Consider the following 17,116-nt stretch of genomic DNA (forward strand, 5'->3'; position numbering starts at 1 on the left):
ACATTACGCATTATAATTTCATGTAATAGATGGCCGACTGTCACACTCTATTATTGTCGCTGTCACTAACACGTCCGTTGTCGTCTCAACCAACCATTGCCATGCACCACTGCAAGATCACCACCAACGCCTCTGCCACAACTCCCACCTCTGTCTCCACCATCATACCACAGTCGTTGCAGCCACTAGCCACCATAAATAGAGTTGGTAAATCAATTTCGGTACTTTTTAAAAACGACTTATTTCAACCCAGCTATGTCTTTGTCAAAACCAAATGAATATATTCTTTTAAAATGACATGGCTTAATTCCAAAGTTGTTTTCTCCCGTAACCGAACCCGCCCAATAAAAATCAATTATTTGATACCTTTAAAAAAGGAAAAACATCAATTCATGAGTATTAACATACTGAATAAACAATTCTTTTTTTATCTAATCCCATAACGAAAAAAATATCTTCCAGCTAATCAAATAAATTAATATCAAGTCTTTAAAACCAAAAATAAATTCAGCTTCGTGCCACCCATTCTGTACACAAAAAAACCCTAATGGAGCACTAAAACCCATATCGCCAATGGAAGCCGAAAAGCAAGTGCTTCTAGGCGGCAAATACGAGAAAGGCAGACTGATCGGCAAAGGCACTTTCGCTAAAGTCTACCACGGGAGAGATGTTTGCACAGGCGAAAGCGTGGCCATTAAAGTCATCAACAAGGATGACGTCAGAGACCAAGCCATGGAGGACCAGATCCAACGCGAGATCTCCGCCACTCGCCTCGTTCGCCATCCCAACATCGTCGAGCTTCGCGAGGTCTTAGCCACTAAATCCAAAATATACTACGTTATGGAGTACGTATCAGGTGGTGAACTGTTTGCTAAGGTGGCAAATAACGGCCGCCTGAAAGAGGATGTCGCTAGGAAGTATTTCCAGCAGCTGATTAGTGCTGTTGACTTTTGTCATAGCCGCGGTGTGTCTCACCGTGATATTAAACCGGAAAACTTGCTTCTTAATGAGAATGATGATTTAAAGATAACTGATTTTGGGTTTTCCGCTCTGTCGGAACAGAAGCGGTACGATGGACTGCTCCATACGCAGTGTGGGACGCCTGCTTATGTCGCACCCGAGGTGTTGAGGAAGAAAGGATATGACGGTGCCAAGGCGGATATCTGGTCGTGCGGCGTCGTTTTGTATGTTTTGTTAGCGGGGTATTTGCCGTTTCTTGATGAGAATTTGACGAATTTGTTTAGGAAGATATTTAAAGCGGAGTATGAGTTTCCGGCATGGTTCACGCCGGAAGCTCGGAAGCTGATTTCGAAGATTTTGATGGCGGACCCGCAAAGGCGGATCTCGATTGAAGGGATAATGCGTGTGCCGTGGTACCGCAAAGGCTTATCCCGACCGAATTCGTTTCGGTTGAGGAAAGAAAAAGAGAAAAGTCAATCTCCGGATTTGAAAAAGTCAACGTCTTCGCCCGCGTTTTTCAACGCGTTTGAGCTGATTTCAACTATGTCGTCTGGGTTTGATTTGTCGACTTTGTTCGAGAAGAAGAAGGTGGCGTCGGTTTTCACGTCGAAGTTTTCGGCTGCGGCGATTGTGGAACGGATTGAATCGGCTGCGCGTGGGTTGAGGTTTCGGGTTGAGAAGGAGGATGATTTCAAGGTGAGGATGGAAGGGACGGAGGAAGGGCGGAAAGGAGTGTTGGCGGTGACGGCTGAGGTGTTTGAGATGGTGAGTGAGATGACGGTGGTCGAGTTTACGAAGGATTCCGGTGACACATTGGAGTATGAGAAGTTTTGTGAGGAGGATGTTAGACCGGCGTTGAAGGATATCGTGTGGACATGGCAAGGCGATGACTGTAGTTCTAGCGGTGATGGTACCGGTAACATGTCCGACGCTAGTGACGTGTATTTGTAAAAGATGATATTTTGGTGGTTGGTGATTTACAAAACAAAAGAAAAGAAAAATAAATTTTCGTGTGACTTTTAAATTGTTTTATAAATAATCGAAGTTTTATATAATTTACTATAAAACGATTACAATAAAGTGGCAGGCAAACGGGGATGACAAGACAGATTGGTTTAGAGTCACACAGAAAAATTATACCATATGGTGGTCGACTAAGATGGCCTGGATTTGGATATTAACAAGAAGATAAGGGGTTTTTAATTTTTTATAAACTATTAAAAGCTACCGAATCATCTAAACCAAACACATGGTTTGTTTTACTTTTACAGTTGGTTTTGCCGGTTTATGGTTGGTTCGATTTGGAATTTAGAACCAATTGTGTTAACCGAATCTGCTATCTAGCTTTCATTGTTCAATTTTATTTTTAATTATGGGCCATATATGTAGTTAAATATATGTGCTATAGACATGAGTATTTCTATTGGTTTAGCTTTCTATAAAAACAATGATTTTGAATGAGTAATTAAACAAAATCCATCTTGATGATAGAACTCGGTATCGGTACTAAGAATCTCAAAAATGGGTACTGGTATCGAAAATAATCGGTATCTTTTCAATCTCGAAACCTCAAAAATCAGTACTGACTACCTGATTCGGTACCTTACACATCCCTATATATTGTGATATTAATTTGTTACAAATATTGTGATATTAAATTTCGATGCAAATATGTTGTAGATTAAAGCATTTGCTCATCCCATGTGAAATTAAAAATCACAATACAGATTAAAGCATTTCCGTACAACGTTATCAAAATGTTTTAATTAGTAATAAATATTTTGATAAAGCTTTAACCATCACCATATTGCCATTAGATCCTTAATCGAGTTGTTCATATTAACCGTGGGTCAAGTAATACTTGTCTTGAGGAACCAACTCACTAAGAATTTAATACATTTTCTTATCTAATCCTTTAAATATTCCTTTTGTCTAACTTGCTTTTAAGATTATTGAGATCTTTGGTTGGCATGTTTCGAACATTATTCCTCACAAAAAGCTATGATATTAGTGTCAATGGAATACATCACGCAACTTTAAGAAAAAACATTTGAGATTGCTTTATATTAAAACATTCAATATATTTATTGGGACTAAATTTAGCTCACCGTTGAACCAAGTAGCTTTATGCTTTCATTAGTTAATGCATTACGACCCATACAAACAATGACCAATTTTCAATCCAAACATGTCCAACCCGGCCATCTTAAAAGTTTTCGGTTTCATAGTTAAAGTTAAAGAGAACTAACGTACCAGATAATAATACATAATGTGATTTTGTACATGATGTTCTTCACAGATTTATTATTATCTTATTTTTATTTCTCTCTCTCTCTCAAAACATATTTTATTATTTTTAGATGATTAAGAGATGATATTTGATGCATACAAATCAAAATCATAATTTAATTAACATCAAATAGTGAAACAGTTGACCAAGAGTATGCCAAGAAATGGTATTCAATCACTTTATTTTAAGATTTCAATTCAAGAACGTGTATTGTTTTAAGTGGGAGGCCATTTACACTCACCCTATATTATATTACATAAATGAACTATTTAAAAATATAAAAAAAGACGATCAACAAAGGAAAGTAAAAAATGATGTGAAAGATTACAAAAATTTGAGTAAAAATCACACATAAAAAAACATCAAGTTGCCGATATAAACAACATAAATGTCACAATCTCTTGGATATACATATTAGTCATGAGTACGTGTAATTGAGATATTTAGTCACGTCGAAAATATTTGTTTTTTTACATTAGTAAACTGTAGCTAATAACCAAGTCAAATTATCTGATAGATATATTCTTTTTATTAATATATATTAATCTTTCTCTCAATCTTAGTTTTCGTTAGATATTTATAAATCTTTGTCTCAGTGTTGATGGAGTTGGTTGATGGTGTAAGGATAAACAATAAGAAGAAAAGGCTTATTGAGGTAATCGTTTACTCTCGATATAGCGGGTGCTTTGGAGATTTAGGAACACATCCAATTTTTAACCATCCAGGCCAAGTAAAGTAGAGATTTTTTACTCTATTTTACATTATTCATATTTATGGTATTCTTATAGAACCATAAAGTTTTATTTTCTTGGGATGAGTGATCAAAAGACCATCTCTTCTTAATGTAAGTTGTTTGTTTTGTTTTTGGCTTCTTGCTGAATACAACCTTTTTTAATATAACTTCTGCCGTTCAAAAAAAGATTAAGAAATATTTATACACACACATGACGTCCAAAGTGATCAAAGTTTTTTTTTAGCATTTTGCAATGACGAGTCACAAATCAACAAAAGCAACATTACGTGGATTCTTTTTCAACAACAAATTTTTCGACATAAAATCTCTCAAAGCTTACACTTCCAAAGATTTAAACCCACCACCTCACATTTGTGAAGGGGACACCGTACGACTAGACTAATATGTCATGGGTCATTACGTGGATATATATAATTTTTCTTTTCTTTTTCAAGAAAAAAAAAACTTATAAACGGTTTGGTTTTATTTATTTTTTAAAACGAACTTTCCATTCAACATTTGATTTTGCATGTAATTAAAACCCAAAAACGAACCACACATAATTTATAGATTTTTATTTTTTATTTTGTATTTTAAATAACTTGATAAAAATGTAGTCTATTTCTATTTGCCCTAAATTAAGTATCATTTAACAAAAAATACGGAAGCGTAAATTAATTATTTTGGGCCCACTGTCTTTCAGGTCCAAATAACTACGTCGACTACCGAATAGGGCCGAACCAATCCTAAAATCCAAACAACTTTCATAGACATAAAACTGAAATTTCTGTATGGCGTTTGAACCCAAAACCAGATGGATATATATATTAGGTGACATAACAACATATTAAAGTGAGCGTTGGGATCAGATACACACCGTGTTGAAGTCAACAAAGTGTCAGGGGGACCCGTCCATATTATAATTAGCACTTGAATTAATGCATGCTTTTCCTTTTGTGTCTTCTTCTTGTTCTTCTTCCGTCACTCTGTTCATAACTAATCTAATCTTGGTATGTTTTTCTACTACTATCCTTCTGCTAGCTAGCTCCAAGTTATCTATCTATTTACAGGTGTTTATCATGAAACTAAACTCGATATAAAAACGTTGTTTAGTAGAAAGCATGTTATTAGGTACTATGAACTTTTGGTTTAGTTAGTGATAGTTGCAATACCGTCTTGTAAATTATGTGTTTGTAATTTCCATCATAATAGGCTCGTCACGTGGAGGGAGGTGACATGGTTGGACTTATTTGGGCATGTGGGATTCATTGATGATGTAATGGTTTATGGGATGCATCTAAGGGTTATAGTATAATTAGGTATTACTTGTTGGCCAAGTTATATTCACCTTGTAAATATAGCCATGTTAAGGTTATTGTATTACGGATTATTTTAATCAAGTTTTTGAGTTAGTTTCTTGATTATAATAATAGGAGAGCTCATCCTAAATATCGTGTGCTCGTTTGTTTATCAATGCGTTCTTGATTATGTGCATAAATATGTATTTCAGGGAAAAGCTAAAGTGAACGAGTTTGATCCGTATTTGCAAGTATCGATTCAAAATGATGTTAAATGCAATCACCAAAGACGAGCAACCTGCATGCCGCTGCTTTTCAATGTCCGAGCTCAGTTCAGCGACCGATAAGTTCGATGAAAAATGGTGCATTGGCCACAGGGGGTTTGGTAAGGTGTACAAAGGAAAGGTTTGCAATGGACCAACTAATTTTCTCTATGCCATTAAGAGGTTGCATTTTGATTCTCATCAAGGAGCGACGGAGTTTTGGGTTGAAGTAAAGATGCTTTCGAGGCTGCGCCATTGTAACATTGTGCCTTTGTTTGGTTATTGCAACGAGGGGAATGAGATGGCTCTTGTTTATGAGTACATGCCTAACGGAACCCTTTATGATCATCTTCACAAGAAAGGTACAAATCTGACTTGGTCTCAGCGGCTCAAGATTTGCATAGGAGCTGCACGTGGTTTGGATTACCTGCACACGGGTACTGGCACACGACAAGGAGTCATACACCGTGACGTGAAAAGCTCCAACATTTTATTGGATCAGAATTATGATGCCAAGATTGCAGACTTCGGATCGGCTAAAATAGGACCTACAAATCAGGCATGTACATATGTTAGCACCACAGTCAAAGGCACCTTTGGGTATATGGATCCAAATTATTTCTACACAGGTAGACTGACAAGAAAATCTGATGTTTATTCCTTTGGGGTCGTATTGGTTGAAGTGTTGTCTGGAAGGCCCGCTGTGGACGAGAGTCTGGAAGAGGGTTTAGCAATATGGGCTCAAGACCTGATCGAACGAGGAAGACTCACTCAGATTATTAGTTCTAGTTTTAGGGACCACATTTCAAAGAGTTCTTTGAAGGAATTCTCTAGTATTGCAGCTCGATGTTTGCTTAGTCTTCCAAATCAGCGACCAACAATGACTGTGGTCATAGGAAGTCTTGTCCGGGCATTGTCATTTCAAGAAACAAAGGGCTCTTCAACGCAAGGATCAGGAATCAACATCATGCAAGTATGGTCATTCATTAATTCACTTAAAGGCCATTTTGAACATGGAAGCCCAGGTTGGGGAGACATACTTGCCTTGACATCAGTAAATGATGATGTTGATTTAGGAACAGGACTAAGAAGATTTACTCTCAGAGATCTTGCCCGGGCAACCAACAACTTCTATAATGACCAGAAGTTATGCGACGGAGAATTCAGATGCGTCTATAAGGGCTGCTTACCCGCCGGTGAACGAAATATTATGGTAGTTGCTGAGAAAATTTCACAGGGTTTTAAACTAAGAAAGCAAGAGTGCATGACTGTAATGAAGATCATCTGTAGATTAAGGCACCGAAACTTGGTGAAAATCATTGGTTGGTGCCATGATAAAACTCAGTTATTGCTAGTGTATGAGTTTATGCCAAATGGCAGCCTTGATCATTATCTATTCTACAAATATAGTTTCCTTCTATGGGATATGAGGTACAGAATCATTACAGGTTTAGCCTCGGCGTTGCTATATCTCCATGAACAATGCACGCTGCATGGGAATATCAAAGCAAGCAACATCATGCTTGATTCAAACTTCATTGCAAAGCTTGGACACTTTGGATTGGCTGGACTCATGGACAACGAAAGGGATCTAAAAACCACTGGTTTAGCCGGAACTCTAGGCTATATGGCTCTGAGTATGCAATGACCGGGAGAGCTAGCAGAGAGTCAGATGTGTATAGCTTTGGGGTGGTTGCATTAGAGATAGCTTGCGGAAAAAAGGCAACAGATAAAGTTGACCCAAACTCAGACTTTGGGTTGGTCGAGTGGGTTTGGGGTTTACATGGAAAATCTGAGCTGCTTTCTGGTGTGGATCAGAAGTTGAACAATGAATTCAACGCAAAAGAAGTCGAGTGTTTGATGATTGTGGGGTTATGGTGTTCACACCCTGACCCTGGTTGGAGGCCGTCTATCTGTCAAGCGGTCAGGGTGCTCACGTTCGAAGCTGAGCTCCCAATTCTTCCAATGAATATGCCGGTGCCCAGCTATCTCTGAATCAGATGACTGACTGTACAGGGAGCATCAGTACAGTCGATTAATGGTGCCTTAAACAATCATAATTGTTGAACATTGTATACTCTAGGTTCTTATCTTATTCTTGTGTATTATGTTAAAGATTGCTTGATTTGTGGCCTACTGTATTTATGCGTACAGAAGATGAAAAACCGACTGATAAACTGATTAGCATCTCATTGAATTAAATCAAATGATTATGGAGCTTTGATATAAAGAGGGGGGAGGGGGTACAAAGATAAAGAGTTAACATCATATCTATCTAACTAAAACATGCCCCTGTGTGCTGAGTGGGTCTTCGAAAAGAAGCTTGGGGTGAAGATAATCGAACTTGCTGTGGATAATCCCTTGGTAAATAAGGCATTGGCACGTCAAACCAACTCGACCTATTTCAACCCGTGCTACAAAATTACTCATTTTGACTCGGCCTCGTTCTTAAAAGATATAAGAAAAGTGTGCAGGTCAATCGGCCAGTTTGCTTTGACATGAATAAAACAGTTGCACATTTTGACCGATTACCGGATCCTCCCACTTTCCACCTCTACTAGTGAAGGACAGTACTTAAGTTAAAATGATAAGAATATATATGCATAACATGGTCTTAAAACTAACCTTTCCAGCACAAATGACACAGGTTGAGTTCTAGAAGGTACTTCATATAGTATGTGATCACCATGAATGAAAAACTCTGTTCCACCATACCATTTACGCTATATGCCCGCAGCCCGTTTGAATCGTAAGAAGAACACGTAACGGGCCTCGGATGCTGCAACAACCGTCAGTAGCAGATATTCAGAACCAGAAGGTTGTGAAATTGTGATCCCAACAAAAATATAAAATCATTTTATAGACATACGAATACCAAAAAGTTATCGAGAAGTTACTCGTTCCACCACCAGAAAAAACGCATTTTGGTTGATGTTGTTAACTGATTAAGCAATTTAGTCATTGTAGTTTTAACTTTAAATAGCTTGATTATAGGGTTTTGATTAGGGGTGTCAATCCTGGCGGGTTACAGGTTGAACTGTTCAACCCGAACATGACCCATATTTTTATTCGGGTAAAAAACATCAGCTCTAACCCGCACACTTAAAATCATTTAACCGAGCATGACCCACTTAACCATCGATTAGGGTTGATGGCGGTGGTCGTTCTTGTGGCTTAATTACTACAATACTACTACCACTGGTGGCCCACTGGCATTTCTTAAAACACTTTCTTTTCATTGGGGGCATTGATAAAATATTTATCAACTTATCTGCCGATTTTTCGGTTTTGCTCTGTTAAAACTTATAACTCGATTTATAGTTTTTTTTGGTTTGATTTGGTTATAGCTAAAGTTAAAACCTAGCCCATATAACCTTAAAAATCAATATCAATATATCCAAGATGTTCATAGGCTAGTTTGTAGCTTCTTACGCGTACAAAACCTATCCTAGTAACTGAACCATTGTGTTCACCTCTAGATGTCGTTTGATTTTCATATCTGCCCTTATATTTATTGTTAAACTTATAGTTATATAATCATCTCCACATCCATGTCACAATGTTATGCCAAACTTACACGAAAGATTGTCTCAGCGTGATCGCATGTCTTTGCTAGTTAACTAGTTTGCTGTATACACTATAAACAATTCAAAAATATGATTTCACATGCTTATATTCCAGGTAGAAGGTTCCTAGTTTGACCACAAAAGTCAAAAGTCAAACTGTATACCAATTCCACTTTCATACTTGTTTCTGGAATCCAATAGACACTCATTTCAACAACCACAAGCTACAAATCATCCAAATAATAGATGTTATTAATCATGAACATTGTTTACAAATTTCCTGCAGCAATCATTCAAATCCTAAATCATACAACATGAATAATATGATTTCAAACACGTATTTATATATGTTTACTGCTTGTGGGAAACATCCCTTAAAAGCATAACTTGCTACTAACAAAAGTCAAAATTGCATAGGTTACACGAGTACCTTAACAATAAATCATCTCAACTAACTTGAACCCATATACTGCATTGTTAAACTTCTTTGTTTAACAAGCCCGTGAAGATCTTGAACGATTTTGAAAACGGAATCGGGCCTTGCGAGACTCAATGCATTTTGTGACATGGCTTTAAGCTCATGTGCTTTTGGACCAAACCATTGACCAACAATATTTGCAATCTCTTTCGGTGACTTTGAAAATTTTCCACACCCATTTTCTACCACATATGGCACATTCCCAACTTCCTGCAAAATCAATAAAATAATGATTAGAAAATAGTTGTGTAAATAATTAAAAATATATATTTACTACAAAAATAATCTGCTTTGGTTTTTCATAAAATGATTTAAAAGGTTATACACAATGAATACATTCTTGTTCTACCATTATTAACACCAGATGACTAAAGATAGTAACACTAGCAGAATTCCAAAAAAAAAAAAGTCAACTTTTGATAACAAAATTACCTGCCCAGCAATGCAACCGTTTAGAATTATGGGGAGTCCTTGGATCATAGCTTCTGCAATGGTTCCCGGACCAGCCTACAAGACACAAACAAATAATATTAAATAAGTATTCATTAGACAATGTGGGATTTGACTTTTGAGATTCAAGTAAGTCATATTTTAACTTCAAAATTAGCAAGAATCTATCTTTTGTCTACAAAGAACTGAATACTGTATTATTGGACACATGGATTCTTTCAATTGACTATTTTAGAGATTTAAAAACTACTAAAAATCGATATGAAATTATAATTCTTAAATTACCAAGTTGAAATCTTGCAATAGTCAAAGGTGTCTAATTACCTTGGTAATAATACAATCACAAGCGCCCATGCATTCTTCCATCTTAGTAACAAACCCCTTCACCTGAAATTAATTAATAATATTTAAACTATAATCACTCATTTTCTAACGCAATCCAAATAAATTTATGACAAAAAAAAACAATTTTAAAATTAATAAATAACCCATAAGGAGTTAAATAATAGGTAACCCATGCTATATATGAGGATAATGATGATATGATGAATATTATTATTATGAAGATGATGATGATGAGATATTCACCTGAACAGGAATCTTCCACTCGGCTGAAAGCAACTTATTGACAAGATTTTTGTTGCGTCCACAAATTACAAGAATCTGACCGATCGGCTCGCCAAGATTCTCATCATATAATGCGTTTCCAAGTGCCTTGGCGGTAGCCTCGATGGGCCCCATCCCCTCCCCACCACCCATCAGTAACACGGTAGGTAGATCCTCATCCATACCAAGCTCCTTCCTCAATTCAACCTATGTAACACACAATCATTAGTTTGACCTAAAAAGTCAAAGCATGCACTATTCCCATCCTTGTCTCGGTTAAGCTCAAATTGCAGTTAATTTTTTGTTTGGTTAGTTGTTAACTTTGTAAGATATAGAGATTTTGTATGTGTATTGACGCCTGATTCCATAATAATCAATAATTTTCATTTTTCACTGATAATCTTGATCGTCAAAATTGTTGATGTTATGTTTGAACTTTGAACCAACCAAAAAGAGCTAAAATTTCAAGACTATAATGAAAGATATACAAATCTAAACGCAAGTTGTGAATTAAGGTTGAGACTTGTGATTTAACTAACTAGGAATTTGACTTTTGAGATAAAGAGAAATTGAAATATTCAAAAACAAATTGCAGAAAATAAACGGGTTGACTTGAGTTATCTTTTATCTGTAACAAGTCAAACAGGTAAAACAAAAAGAAAAATTCTAAAAAGGGAACGGTTCAAATGGGTCAAACATGTCGAAAGTCACTCAAAGTGCATTTTCTGGATAAAACCTCCTAATTCACTTTATTCAAATAATATCATTCTGTAATCACATCTGAGACTCATTATATATACAAAGTTTAAACTTTAGAACAGAAAGTGTTTTGGTCAACCCACCCCATGTCGACCAAAACCCTTTTAGAGTCATTACCAACCTTGGGCCGAACAGGCTTAACGAAAGAAGGTCGAACAGGAAGCCCATAAACTTTAATCTGAGGAGATTGGAGGCCCGCTTTTGAGGCCCGTGTTGCCACCTCTTCTGTAGGGCAATAGCATCTTGTCACAAGTTTATGAAACCTATCACACACACAACTAAAATCAGCACAATCTCAACACTCAAAACAGCATGTTAACTTAAAATTTGGGATGTTAAACACACCATGTAGGATGGCACGTGCTTAGATCTGTAACGACTGTAGTAAACACAATCTTGTCCAGAAGACCCCTTGACCTCAAGATACGAAGAGGTACATGTTGCATTAAAGGATGTACACTGATGATAATATCGGGCTGGTACTTCATTAGACCTCTTGCAACCTCTCTGCCACCATACATATGAATGATAACCAGTTAGGAATGACGGTTAAATCAGTTATGATGATAATAATCAAACATCTAGACAATAAAGTGTTATTCGGTTTGGACCCAATTACTTGAAGACATGTGTTATGAGGTTAATAAAGATTGATAACATGGGAAGTTTTGGACCGGCCGTGTATCTCTTTATGAAAGCCCATTTATGTTTTCCTGTAGGCTTTGTTTGTAAGCCTAGTTAGGTTCTATTTAAACACATCTTGTACATATAATTCTCTCATCACGAGAGCAATAATAAAATAACATGGTTGCAGCTCGTGTGGACGTAGGCCAGCTTAGAGTGAACCACGTGAATCCTCGTATTCTTACTTTTCTGCAGTTTGTTTGTGTGTGTTTGCAACCCGTTCCAAATATAACAACAAAAAGCTAAGTAATTTAGAATCTTTACCGTGCTATAAACGTAGACGTTGCTGTAAAATTTGATTGGTGAACCACGCGAGGCGCAGACGCATAATACATCATCCTCCATAACGAACCATGTTTAACCAAAAAGTTATAACTTCTTGGCAACTGATTAAACGGCCACGGAGTATGATCGGTCCATAAATCAGTCACAGACACCTACAAACACAAATTTAATCAAATCCCAAATTCCCAATACAATCACATCAATCCAAACATCAAAATTCAATAACCAACCTCATATTCATCACCAAACTTCTCATTAAAAGCCCACTTAATCGCTTCAGCCGAAGCCCTATGACCACCACCAGTATCACTCATCAAAATCAAAACTTTCTTCTTCTTATTATTACCCACTAAACCATCATTCAATCCCAATGTTCCATCCTCCAAACCGCCTCCGTTTCGCTCTCCGAACCCACACTCACTCTCCGAATAAACCCGCCCCGAATCGAACCCAAGCGGAATCCTATCACAATGGAAGCTAACAAACCTATTAAACTCGTTAAACAGCTTATTCAAACTAGACCCACTTCCGGTTCCTGAATAACTCAAAGAACCCACAATCTTTAACGACTTCTTTCTCCCGGAAGCCGAAAAAGGCCCAATTTTTTTATCTGATTTGACAAAATTAGGGAGAATTGAAGGATACCCATCTGAATTGAATCGATCGGTGTTGTAATTGAAAGTGAAGGTGGCTAATTTGGATAGTAAATTGATGGTATTAGTGGTTTCTAAGGTGACAGACGACGATGAAGAAGATGACTGCATCGTTGGTTTCGACAAATTGGTGTAATTGTTAGCATTAATTAAGTCATCGACAGGAGAATTGAGAAATGTGAAGATGGGTTTGCAGCCACATAGATGGAGTGAATTGGAATTGGAATATGGAAATAATATTCGAGGGATTTTGGAAGTTATATAGTGTGTTGGAATGCAGCCGGGAAGGAAAGAAAGTGAAAGTGAAAGTGAAAGTGAAATGAAATTATATGTGTTAATAATTAGCCACAAGAAATTGGTGGCGGTTTATTATTATGGGTTTGTTTGGTTAATTAAGGTGTTTGTATTTTGGTTTAAGTAACAAGTTTGAGTATTAAGAAAAAAAATACTAATATGTTTTAAGTTTTGTGCTTTCAATTTTATAACGAGTTTGGGTATAAAGGTTGATTTAGTTAACTTCATATCACTTTCTAAACAGAAGTTAGCCTTAAGCCTTTAATACCCAAAGTCATTACAAAATGAAAGTACAAAACCAAAATTTGTTACTTTGTCAGTTTAGGAGGATAGATAGAATAGACGACAATGTAGAGGGACATACACTCTTGTGTAAATATGTTTAAAAAAATAGATTATGTGAGAGGAAAAAATTGAGAGAGGCGTGTTTTGAGGAGGTTTTTGAAGCTAGTTTAACTGTTATAGAGAAGAGTCCTTTCAATATAAGCATGTGCTAATGTGTCCACAATCTTAGACTCACTATTGTGGGTGCTCTTTAGAGCACTAACAATAATGATTATTGGTCTCAAAACCGAGTTTAGGATAGAATGTGTCCAAGCTGACCCTTTCACAACCTAAAATCAACCAAAAATAATCCCTCCTCTTTATTTCCTCGTTTCATTCACATAAACCTATTTAAAGGCATTCTTCCAAATAAAAACCAACCATCTTTCCTCTCTTCTTCACGTCATGCCCCTTCTTTTTTTGAAAGGAAAAACAACACAAAACTAACTACTTAAGTTGCTATAAATAAGTATAACGTTTAATAAAAACAAAGTTCAAAATTATGAAAAGGAATAAGCATGTTTACTTTTTTACTTTTAATGCGACAACAGACATTTATGTAACTATTTAGCTCGCTCTCATTAACTTCTGTTATACCTATCAACCACTTTTAAAAGTCCATTATATTTCTATACTTGAAAACACACATGTTTTTTACGCGCCACCGGTAAGTAATCTGTCACACCCCAGACCACGGCCTAGGCGTGCGACGCTTATGTTGGTACCGCATTTGTAAATAAATTAAAGTTACGTATTAAAAGCGGAAGTCTTTAACACATATGGATTTAAAATATAATATTTACATTAACAAAAGACGGGATTAAAAGTTTCCGTTTTAGTGTTTGAGTAAGATTACTTGTTATTTACAAAACCACCATTTATAATTAAAGTTTAACAAAAAGATCCGAGCCATCGGATATCTTATGCACTTCGTCATCCCAAGCTTCTATTCTTGGTTACCTGCAAAATGTTTAGAAAATACGTCAGCAACACATGATGGTGAATATGCTGACACTAAAATATTTTCTTTAACTTGATTACCCCTCGAGACATAGTTATGTCCGGCCCTTCGTGGCTTAGGAATAGTCAAGCTTTAAAACAAATACAATTATAAACTCAAGTCTCTACACTAAATACCCCTAGGGGTGTGCAGATTCGAGTCTGACCCGAAATTACCCGAAGAAGCGGACCGAAAAATGACTTAACCGACCCGACCCTAAAGTACAGCAGAGAATTTCGGTCCTGGTCTTTTTCATTTTCGGTTATCGGGTCGGTCTTTGGGTCTGAACAAAGGGTAACCGAATTTTTCAAGACCGGACCGAATCAGGTTGAACCAACAATCAGTTTGCAACCCAAGATATGATATTTACAAAACAGGTTCAAGGAAATTCTAAACTTGTGAAACATAGTCGTGCGATAGCTTCCTCTTCCATGGAGATTAGATACCATGTTCAAAGAGACGAAGAAAGTAACCAAAAGAAGACAAAAGAGTATGAAGTTGATATTTATTATATATTAAAATATATATATATTAGTCCAGAAATTTTAGCTTTTCTATGCGTCAGTAAACCATGGTGTTTACCCATGGTTTTTTTTTACCAAAATTCTGGCTTATAAAACTTAATAATACCTAAACATGTTACTCAACTTATTTGAATTACTATAACACTATAACTTTATAACTTTCTACCAAATAAAATTATGCATGCTATTAAAATGGCTCTGTTAGTACCTTTTCTTAATTATACATATATTTATGTACTTCAAAAAAATAACATTATTTAAAAATATACTTTTTATTATTTTTATTTTCTAAATCATTAGTTAGATTAAATATAATTATAATTAGTCAATATATTTTAAATGTTTTAAAGTTTACATACAAATAGAAATAGAAAAGTTTAAATAGACATGGAAAAGTTTGATTTAATAGCCGTTCAAAATTAAAAAAAAACAATTAAATAACTTTTTATAGATCTTTAAATTGGAAAGGTAAAATAATAAACCATTAACTTGGAAAGATAAAACAAAATTATTTAAATGGGGTGACCTTTTGTCTTCATTCTCAACCTTCTCATCCTCAATGTCTTCTAATTTCATTATTTCAACTCTGCAAAAAAACATGGCAGCCGCAAATGGATGGAATTCAAGTAAAACGTGCTTCATAGTCTGCATATGTTTCACCCTCAAGTTCACCTTCAAAGCAGGTCTCGGTTAGACACCAAAACCGAAGAACCGAACTCGAAAAAGATCGACATCCGAAATACAAACACAGGTCCGGTCCTCGGTCCTGGATTTTGTTATAATCTCGGTCTCGGGTCGGGTCGGGTTTAACCCGGTTCAGTCCGGCCTGTCTTGTTTGTGCAGCCCTAAATACCCCAGCAAACAGCGCAACGTTCGACATTAGTTAGGTACCATACGTATACACATGGTCATGCGCTCCTCATGGAAAGCGTCATATGACCAGGCGTGGTGCGGTGTGCCCACCACATTTACCACATATGTAAGGATCCAGACAAAGGTACACGACAGCCTGAGGGCAAGTGCTTACTTTTGTTTATGATGTTTTAGAGACACGTAGTCCCATGTAAACCTTATCATTTAATTCATTTGACTCGTTTTAAACAAGTTTGTAAAGTTTGGGGCGTATTCACCTTTTTCGATTTGGATCAGCTTCAATACACTGTCCGAGGCTCTTTCCCTTGCTATCTCGCACCTATAGTACGAGCATAACTTTTTGTTAGTCGGATATACAATCCGGCTTAAGACTTTTAGTCTTTTTATAATCTTTACCTCGATTATATTTTCTTTACTTTAAAACCTCGGTTAAAAAGTATTCTTTCTTTCTTTTCTTTTATAAATTAAAAGTCTTTCTTTTAACTTATTTTCTTTTCTTTTTCTTTATAAAATAAACTTTTAGTTAATCTTATTTTACTTTCCTTTAAAACCCTACGTTTCTTTTTCTCTAAGAAACATATTTTTTCTTTTATTTATTATTTAAGAATATTCATAATTACTTAAATAATAATCTATAACAAAGAATTATATAATAGACACACACACACACACATATATATTCATATTCCTTTCTTTTCTTTTCTTTGTTATATTTCCTTTTATTTATCGATGTATCGAGTATATATTCGACTTAGGGTTTTAAGCCTTTTATTTTTATTTTATTTGGGCTTCATGCCTAGCTTTGTTGGCTTATAAGGAACCCTACACAATTGAGCAGCACTTCAACGCCGCTTCGTCTTCTTTATCTTTTTTATCAGACACTCTTCCTCAACACATTTTCCTTTGCACGTGAAATGATGCACACCAATACTTCTCCACACGTCGGCATGCTTTACGAGGCGGGTCGTCGGGACGTCGAGATGGCAACACCTTCTTTGTTGGAACGTCATCGGTGTGTGGCACGGAAATCGAGGAAACGTCGATATTTGGGTGAGGAATTTGACACGTTTTATGAG

At 36.2% G+C, this 17,116-nt stretch overlaps 2 protein-coding genes and 2 pseudogenes across 2 annotated transcripts; 3 read left to right on the forward strand and 1 right to left on the reverse strand.

Moving 5' to 3' along the window:
* The first annotated feature begins 544 nt into the window (after positions 1 to 544).
* LOC143624482 (CBL-interacting serine/threonine-protein kinase 5 pseudogene) lies at positions 545 to 1,915 on the forward strand (annotated as a pseudogene).
* Positions 1,916 to 5,545: 3,630 nt separating this feature from the next.
* On the forward strand, positions 5,546 to 7,192 carry LOC143623245 (putative serine/threonine-protein kinase PBL7). Its single transcript, XM_077094197.1, has one exon. The coding sequence runs from the start codon at positions 5,546 to 5,548 to the stop codon at positions 7,190 to 7,192; it is 1,647 nt and encodes a 548-aa protein (XP_076950312.1).
* On the forward strand, positions 7,189 to 7,539 carry LOC143623256 (L-type lectin-domain containing receptor kinase IX.1 pseudogene; annotated as a pseudogene).
* A 1,976-nt stretch (positions 7,540 to 9,515) lies between these two features.
* Positions 9,516 to 13,237, reverse strand: LOC143624494 (monogalactosyldiacylglycerol synthase, chloroplastic-like). The gene is made up of 8 exons (XM_077095129.1): positions 12,603 to 13,237; positions 12,352 to 12,524; positions 11,749 to 11,910; positions 11,525 to 11,666; positions 10,627 to 10,851; positions 10,363 to 10,425; positions 10,021 to 10,095; positions 9,516 to 9,798 (listed from the first exon to the last, which is right to left on the reverse strand). The coding sequence occupies exons 1-8, from the start codon at positions 13,134 to 13,136 to the stop codon at positions 9,562 to 9,564; spliced, it is 1,611 nt and encodes a 536-aa protein (XP_076951244.1). The 5' UTR covers positions 13,137 to 13,237; the 3' UTR covers positions 9,516 to 9,561.
* Between the last annotated feature and the right edge of the window lie 3,879 nt (positions 13,238 to 17,116).

Source organism: Bidens hawaiensis, unplaced genomic scaffold, assembly GCF_021521415.1.
Source record: "Bidens hawaiensis isolate Kalapana, Puna unplaced genomic scaffold, B.hawaiensis_p1.1 tig00000369_1, whole genome shotgun sequence".
Taxonomy (NCBI): domain Eukaryota; kingdom Viridiplantae; phylum Streptophyta; class Magnoliopsida; order Asterales; family Asteraceae; genus Bidens; species Bidens hawaiensis.